Raw genomic sequence first — 9,041 nt, 5'->3', positions numbered from 1 at the left:
AAAAAAAAAAAAAATTCAGAACTGAAGACAAAGGAGCTCTATGTATGCCAGGGGAAGTAATGTACCACATTAGTAGTTTCTTTTCCTTTTGGTTTTCCATAATTATATTATTAAGAGTGGGATTTATTATAAATCACCAACACCCACCCAAACAACATAAACGATTATTGGCAAAAATCAAAGTACATTGTACCACTCCCCTGCCTGGTTGATCACTGAACTAGAAACTGCCCTATTTTCAGAAAAACATTTCAAGAACAGTTCTGAGCTTTCAGGACAAGTATATATTTTTCAAAGAAATTGAAAAATGTACCCAGTGCCCTGTGTGTGTGTGTGTGTGTGTGTGTGTGTGTGTGTGTGTTTTGTTTGCCACTTAATCAGTTCTTACTCGTAGCCATCCTATGTAGGTTTTCTGAGGCTGCAAATCTCAACGGGAGCAGAAAGTCTCGTCTTTCTCCTGAGAAGACAGTGGTAGATTCGAACCACCCACCTTGCTGTTAATAATCCAGTGCATAGCCCACTATGCTACCTAGTGCCATGTTGTTGTTGTTAAGTACCATCAAATTGGTTCCAACTCATTACAACCTGATACAGGTTTTCCAAGGAGTAACTGGTGAGTTTGAACTGCCAACCTTATGGTTCACAGTCCAGTGCGTATCCTATAGCACCATAACAGGAGTCCACCCGTATCACAGTGCCTGGTAATTCTCTGTCAGCCTTCCCATAATTCCATTTTACTTAGTATGTTTATTGTCCTGGTAAACTGCATTAACTCTTTATGTTCAAAAACATTTACTTTAAGAAAGCTCATATGAATATCACATAGAAGTATCAGAAAGTAAAAACTGTTGTTTTAAATGTGTATGCATTATATTTTTGTCTTTAAGGGACACTGAGTCTTTTCCAACTCATAGCGACCTTGTATAGAGTTTCCAAAGAGTGACTGGTGGGTTTGAACTGACCATCTTGTGGTTAGCAGTCTAGTGTTTTCCTACAGCACCACACTAAAAAAACGCATTGTATTATGTAGGCTTTGGAAAATAGATGGTGTTTTTCCCCTTCACAAAACCAAAATTAGCAAAGGCTAATTTTTCAAGATGCAATATAGGGGAAGGAGCTCTGGTAGCATAGCATCAGGCTACTAATCTCACTTTCAGCAGTTTGAAACTACCAGCTATTCTACGGGAGAAGAATGAGGCTTTCAGCTCCCATAATAATTTACAGCCATGGAAACCCTATGCAGGGTCATTATGAGTTGGAACTGACTCCACGGTACACCACCACATTATTGAAGTAAAGTGGAGGGTCCAGAGAAAAAGAGAAAGACCACCAATCAGATGGATTGGCACAGTGGCAACAGCAATGCATTCAAATGTAGCAACAATTGTGAGGTTGTCACAGGACTGGGCAGCGGTTCATTCTGTTGTGCATAGAGTCGCTATGAGTCGGTACCAATTTGATGACATCTAACAACAACAATAACAATATTATTAAAAGTATCGGATATTAATGCTTAATGAATAAATATAAATGTGAATCAATGCAATGATTATTTTAACAATAAGCTATAATTTTATATTAATAGAAAATCAGAATATAAATTTTGAATAAGTGGTATATATTAGAAACAAATTGTACATATATGCATGTGTTTGTTTACAAGTTAACTCAACGACACTTAACAACATAACACAGGGGAGGTGTGTGTGAGCATAGGTATTGTGCAGACATTGTATAGCTACAAAATAAGCGAAAACTGCCAATGAAAGGAATAAGACCCACCACCATGTAGCAACATTACCAATATAAACTAAAAGGAAACATCTATACTATAAAGTTATAATTATTTTCACTAAAAGGCATAAAAGTAAGATCAAAGGATAATAAATAATTAACTTCACATTATGTTATAAAAATTAGTATTTTCTCATGGAATGTTTAATTTTGTAAGTATAAAATATAATGAAATTTGGCCACTAATTCTTATATTATTTCTTTTCATATATATAAAGAAAACTGAGTATCCTGATGTTCCTTGGCCATTGCGGTTTCGCATCCTGCATGAAATTGCACTGGGAGTAAATTACCTGCACAATATGAATCCTCCTCTACTTCATCATGACTTGAAAACTCAAAATATCTTATTAGATAATGAATTTCATGTAAAGGTAATTTCTTCTGTTAAAAAAAAAAAAGTTTTTCTATATCCTTGTGCTTAATAGTCTTAAAATGCTTTATTCTTATCTCCTCCACCTAGCCAATTTATTTCCCTTTCCCATTTCCCGTAATTCCTAGCTTTAATATTCCTGTCTTCAGTGATTTAGTTACTAATGAACTGATGGTGCAATGAATAACTAATTTCTTGTATCTTCAGGTCATGATAAATATTAGGCAGTATAAAACATAGATCAAAGCTACAAAACATGCCACTGAGTATCTCCTTACAGGTCAATATCAGTTCTTTTATTAATCAGTAGGCATCGTGGAGAATCCTCATTCATGTTTTATGGGATACTTCAAAAAGGCTTCTCTCACAGCCTATATGTTTTCATTTGCCTGTAAAAATATTATGAAAGTCCTTGCTTGAATGTTTTTCCCAGATATCCTCACAGCTTATTCACCTTTTATCAGCTTTTTATTTTGAATTCCAGATTCACAGAAAGCTACACAGGTAATATAAAGAGGTCCTGTGTCCTTCAGCACCGAGACCCCCTAAGCCTCTCTATCCTTGTACCAAGATTTATTTTTCATAGTATTTTGCAGTATGTGATGCAATGTGCATATACTAATTTGTTTCATGGCTCATGTAGACAGAAACGTAGTCTGTTTTGTTAGCTGCTGTGCCCTCAGCACATGCCATATAGAAGCATTCTATAGGTATTTGTTAAATGAATGAATGTGTGAACTCCAGATCTACTGTATTTTTCAGATAGGCCTGATAACTTCAGAGTATCACTGTTGACTTATAAATTGAAGGGGCTTCAAAAAGTTCATGGAAACGTTTAATTAAAGATGATGGAATTTTTCCACAGACTTTTTTGACGCTCTTTCATGTAGTGTGAAAGTCTAAGTAATATAAATTAAATCTCTAAAGCTTCCCCACACCCCTTTCCCATTAAATATTGTTTCTGTTTTGAAATATATATATGGTTGTTAAGTGCCACTGAGTCGTTTCTGACTTATAAAGACCCTGTATAAGGTATCTGAAGAGCAGCTGGTAAGGTTGCACCACCAACCCTGAGGTTCAAACTGACATTATGGTCAAGTACTTATCCTGGAGTGCCACGCCAGGACTCTGTATCACATAGACACATTCATGAATAGATACAGATACTTGTTGAGTCCTGCCAAGTCATCTCCAACTCATAGCAACTTTGTGTAGGGTTTCTGAGAGTGACTAGTGGGTTTGAACTTCTGACCTGTGGTTAGCATGGTTAGCAGTTGAGTGCTTATGCTACAGTGCCACACCAGGACTCATACAAATATATATACAGCACAATGGTTAAATACTTAGCTGTTAACCAAAAAGCTGGTGATTTGAACCCACTAACTTTTCTGCATGAGAGAATCTGGCAGTCTGCTTCCATAAAGATTTACTACTTTGGAAACCCTGTGGGGCAGTTCTACTATAAGGTCAGTGTGAGTTGGAATCAACTCAGTAGCAATGGGGTTTTCATGGCTCATGCATGTAAAATGTTGATTGTCTAATATCTAAATACAATGAACAGAAATAGTCCATTCTTGAATTGCTTTTTGAGAGAGAGCATATTTTTTAAATTCAATTATTTACTCTTTTCCTTTACAGATTGCAGATTTCGGTTTATCAAAATGGCGCATGATGTCCCTATCACAATCTCGAAGCAGCAAATCAGCACCAGAAGGAGGGACAATTATCTATATGCCACCTGAAAACTATGAACCTGGACAAAAGTCAAGGGCCAGTGTCAAGCATGATATATACAGGTACAGTAAGCCACCTTCACTGAGAGTTAACCTGGTCTGAAAACAAAATTAATTCAGCCAGAGTTTTTAAGCTTTAAAATATGGTTTTCATTCTTCTCTTAAGTGTGGTAGAAGAGTGATTAATATTTTTCAAATTAATGGTGCCTTGCTTTAAGCAACTTTTACATTCTTATGTGTCTTCCCATTACCTTCTTGCTCCAATGGTTTCTGCTGATAAGTCAGAATTTAATCTTACTGGTTTTCCTTCGAAGGTAACATTTCATTTATCCCAAGCTACTTTCAGTATTCATTCCTTGTCTTTGATTTTGGACAGTTTTATGATATATCTTGGTGGTTTTATTTTGGGGTTCTATATTGTTTGGGGTTCACTCGGCTTCTTAAATACTTACCATCTCATTTTTCATGGTATTAGGGAAATTTTCTTCCAGGAGTTCTTTGAGTATCTTTTCTGTGATTTTGTCTCTTCCTGTTCTGGAATTCCAATCACCCATAGGTTATTCTTCTTTATGAAGAATATTAAGCTTTCTTCATACTTTTTTACTCTTTTTCTGATTGTTCTTCTAGCTTACTAGTATTGAGAGGTTTATCTTAAAGCTCACTAATTTGGGCCTCCATTGATTCAATTCTACCCCTTTGCCCATTCAATGTATTGTCCATTTCTCGTATCTTAGTATTGATCTTCTAGATTTTCTGTATTGTCTCCAATGTTATATCTATTTCACTTTTTCACTCCTGTAGCACTTTTCTGAATTCTTCCTTCTTTTACACAACATTTCTGTGAAACATTTGAATGTTCCTCAATATTATTCTCCTGAATTTTTTTCAGGTAGTTCCAGTGCCGCTCTTCCTCAAAATCAGTTTCTAGCTCTGTCTCTTGGTCGTTTGTTTGAGCTACTCTGCCTTTTTTCTTCATGTGAACAGAAATTTTCTGTTGCTTTCTAGTCATTTTGGTATTGTTATATTTGTATGGTGATGTATTCTTCAGCACTCAGTGGTTGCTTCCTGGTGGGTGTGTTCAGATAATGAGCTTGTCTGGTTACTGTACAGTTCAATTCAGAGTGCATTTAGCCAGTAGTGATCGTATTCACTTCTGTGGTGTATAAAAGCTGGTATTGGTTCTTGCCTAATTGGTAGGGTTATAGAGGGTATGGCTGTGGCTTGGTTGTATAATCGCAGTTGCTATCTCCTGTCATGTGATGCAAGAAGAAGTAGGGGGGGAAAGAAAAAGAAAGAAAAATAAATAAAAAGCCACACAGCGAATAATGAAAGTCACTGGCTTTCTCTCTGCCAATAAGTGGTGTGCTGTACCATCTACTGGCCTCCTGCCTTCATAGCCATCTAAGAAAGTTCAAAACAGCTACGCTGCACCCAGTGGACCTACAACAGATTACCTGCCTCCCCTCCTTCCTTTTTTTGTGTTTTTTCTCTTTTTTTGTGTGTTTTTTGTCTATCTGACATATCTGTTCAATCCCCTATCCTTGTGAGAGCCAGTCCAGAGCTTGCCAGGGTTGATTTTGCAGATATGGAGTGGAGCCTACCCTGGTGGGGTTATTGTACACAGCTTCTCCCCAAGACCCACAGCCTCCAAGTGGCTCAAACTGCCTGAAAAGTGGAAGATTCCCTAGGGATGTATGCTGGTCTTAAAAAAAAAAAGTCTCACCTTCATCTCTGTGAGCCACTGGTAGGTTTCTGTAACTCGATTATGTTTTCTCATCTCTAAAGCTATTCACAAACTCTCAAGATGGCTGCAACAGGTCCTGACAGCTGCTACTACTGGTCTGTCACCTCCTCTCTTACTGTGTCTGTTCAACTCTCTCTCCCAGTAAGCACTCAATATACTTTTCTATTCCTTTATCTGCTGCTCATGGTTCCAGGACTGTTCTCTGTATCTGTCTCGGCCTCATCCAGTTTTCTGTATCCTTGCTACAGAGAGCCTGCTTGACCTTACTGCCTAGTCTACTATATTTCCCCACTGATTAGCTTTTATGTTCTTAAAAAAATTTAAAGCCTATCTTTTGGTTCTGTCAATTTATAACAAAATATTTAGGAGGTTTGTTTTTTTTTAATCCTGTGTGGTTGGGGGGTGGGAAGGGGGAAGAGGAAGCAACAATGGTTTCTAGCATTTTAGCTTCAAGTTTTTCATTCTACTTAATCTTTCAGTCCCTGATACCTACACATCTTTTCAGAGACAAACAAAACTATTATACATATGGGGGAGAGTTCTATAAAAGATATTTATATACATGTGGATTTTTTTTATATAACACTGTATTTGGTAAGATCATATTTTTAAGATTCAGATACACAGACAATAATAAACATGCTAAATAGTTATTTGACCAGGAAAAAAGAAGATGATAATTGTAATGCATAGGATGGAGAGATTGGGCCTTTTCCTCATGTTTAACTTTCATTTGTCTCTTTTAACATAATAAAAACAAGCAAACCCACGGCCTTTGTGTCAATTCTGACTCATTGAAACCCTACAGGACAGAGAAGAACAGCTCCTTAGGGATTCCAAGGTTGTAAATCTTTAAGAAAGCTGACTGCCTCATCTTTCTCTGATGGATTGGTGGGTAGGTTTGAATCACCAGCATTATAGCTAGCAGCCCAATGCCTAACCCACTGCGCCAAAGATTACACTTGTACTCTGAATATGCTTTTATAGCTTCTTTAAAGTAGTTTTTTGCCTGGCTAGCTCAGTCAGTAGAGCATGAGACTCTTAAAGTAGCTTTTTGCTATCCTTCATAGTTAACCTGATAAAAATGAAGACGCCCTTAGAAATGAATGATATCGCTCCACTAGAAAATTAATATTAATTAATTATCCCAAATTATACACTAGCCCAAAGAGATTTTATATTTTATTATTTCACATTAGAATCAGTAGTGATATTTTTAGTGGCTGCATTAAAACACCTACTACAGGGTCTTTCAAAATCCTGGTGTGTCTGTGGGTTAATGCACTGGACTGCAAGGTCAGTTTGAACCACAAGGTCAGCAGTTCAAGCTTACCAGCCACTCCCAGGAAACCCTATACAGGGTCACTATGGGTCAGAACCGAATTGAGGACCCTTAACAACAATAACAATGACAACAGGGTCATTCACATTTACAATATCATAAGAATAATGTTCTTGTATATGTTTAGTTTCTGATATCTTTTGGTTCATCAAATGATATTCTGAGGGTAAGGAAAACAAAATATTATTATCTTCTAAGATAAAGATTATAACCAAAAATTCTTGAAAATTAGTTTGATTATATATAAACAGGTAAGAACCTTTAAAAGCTTGTAAGTGGCCATCAGAAAAACAACTCATGGTCTCTGCCTGACTGGAGCAAGGGAGAATAAAGATAATCAAACACTCAGGAAGTAATTAGTCAAAGGGACTAATGACCCACATAACCACAGCCGTCCTCTAACCTGAGAGAACTAGATGGTGCTCAGTTACCACTATCAGCCACTCTAATCAGGACCACAATAGACGGTCCCAGTTAGAGTGCATAAATAATGTCTAACAAAATTGAAATAAAAAAAATATATTAAGACCAAACTTACTCTTCTGAAGGAGAATAGAAGAACCCCCAAGACTATTGCCTTTAGACAACTTTCTAACATAGAACTAAAGACATTCCCATACATCACCTCTCAGCCAAATAATAGACTGGCCTATAAAATAAACAATAACACCTATAAGGAACATGATCCTTAGAAGGATCAACCAACTATACAAGACCAAAAGGGCAACATTTGCCCAAAACCAAGGATGAGAAGGCAGGGAGGGAGGAAACCGGATGAATGATACCAGGAAATCCAGGGAGGACATGGGGAAAGTGCTGACCGCATGCTGTCAGTAAAACTGAAGGAATATTACTTCATTGATTTACGTAGGAATTTCTTCTGTAATCCTTATTCTCTCTCCATGACTCTGTGTCAATGCTATATGTCCCATTTTAACTAACAGTTAATTTGGGAGTGCAGCAAAATCCCTGTGTTCTTTTAAATTGTATCTCTCAAATTGGTGCAGTTGAGTTATTGTGTTGGCAAAAAAATATTGAATATACCATTGACTACCACAAGAATGAACAAAGTGGTTGTGAAAGCAATATAGCCAATTCTTGAAAGAAAGACTGACAGGAAAAATATAAAACAATAATGGCAGTCTGACTGACTACGACAAGAACAAGCAAGCTGTTCACCCAGGAGACATCAAGGCAAGCGGTCAGGTCCCCTCAGGGCAAACCCCCTTTCAAGACTAAGACTCAGGGGGAATACACGAGTAGACATGTGCTCTGACTGGTGACCACATTGGTTACCGATAAGGGGAAGTGAGGGAAAAACAGCTATGAAGCTGCGAGCTAAGTCTAACCACGTTCAATACACTCCTGTGAACCCAGGCAGAGACCTAGTTGGCCAGCAATTTGGCAAGACCTGGGTATTCCTGGGCCCAGAGTCAGTGACATAGCCACAGAGGACTAGAGTGGAGAATGAGGAGTCCGGCTGATAAGAAGAGAGGGCATATGCACGAGAATACCCAGACTTGCAGATAATACCCACTTGACCTGGCTTCAATGGCTGGATGATCAGAGATCAACTAGAAGAAGAAAGAAAAGGAAAAAAAGAGTAATCTGATACAATTTGATGAACTTGACCTATACTTATGGATGCAGTAGCTCAAAAGAGGGAACAAATCTTTACAGCGAGGATTATTCCCACCCCCTCGATACACAGGGTAGACAGGGATTGGCAACTTGGACATTGGCTACCCAAAATGGGGGTGAGGGGACTACAAATATAAGAAGTGACTGGCTTACAAGCTTTCAAGAGGGAGCCTAGATCCAGAGGGTGCAGAAGAAGGTAGACTCTCCACTGAGTAGTATACAATCTGGATGGAACTGATGAAAGGAGATGTGGATAGCACTTTTGTGGTTCAACAGTAAAATAATTACTATCAGAACTGACTATGAGGGTTGGAAATGTAAAGGTAGACATTCTTCAGCAAAAGGAAGGAAGTGGTTGACTTTGCAGTCCAGGAGCGGAGGTCCCTGGGACCATCAAGGGAGAAAAGCTGAGTG

The 9,041-nt window shown here is 37.9% G+C and overlaps 1 protein-coding gene across 1 annotated transcript in view; it reads left to right on the top strand.

Moving 5' to 3' along the window:
• RIPK2 (receptor-interacting serine-threonine kinase 2) overlaps positions 1-9,041 on the top strand; it is a 46,909-nt gene that overhangs the window by 18,715 nt on the left and 19,153 nt on the right. The window contains exons 3-4 of the mRNA XM_006859232.1: positions 2,013-2,168; positions 3,806-3,963. Coding sequence (XP_006859294.1) covers positions 2,013-2,168; positions 3,806-3,963 — 314 coding nt within the window. The remainder of the gene's footprint in view (positions 1-2,012; positions 2,169-3,805; positions 3,964-9,041) is intronic.

Source organism: Chrysochloris asiatica, unplaced genomic scaffold (genome assembly GCF_000296735.1).
Source record: "Chrysochloris asiatica unplaced genomic scaffold, ChrAsi1.0 scaffold00031, whole genome shotgun sequence".
Classification (NCBI taxonomy): domain Eukaryota; kingdom Metazoa; phylum Chordata; class Mammalia; order Afrosoricida; family Chrysochloridae; genus Chrysochloris; species Chrysochloris asiatica.
This window is presented reverse-complemented; position numbering and strand designations above follow the sequence as displayed.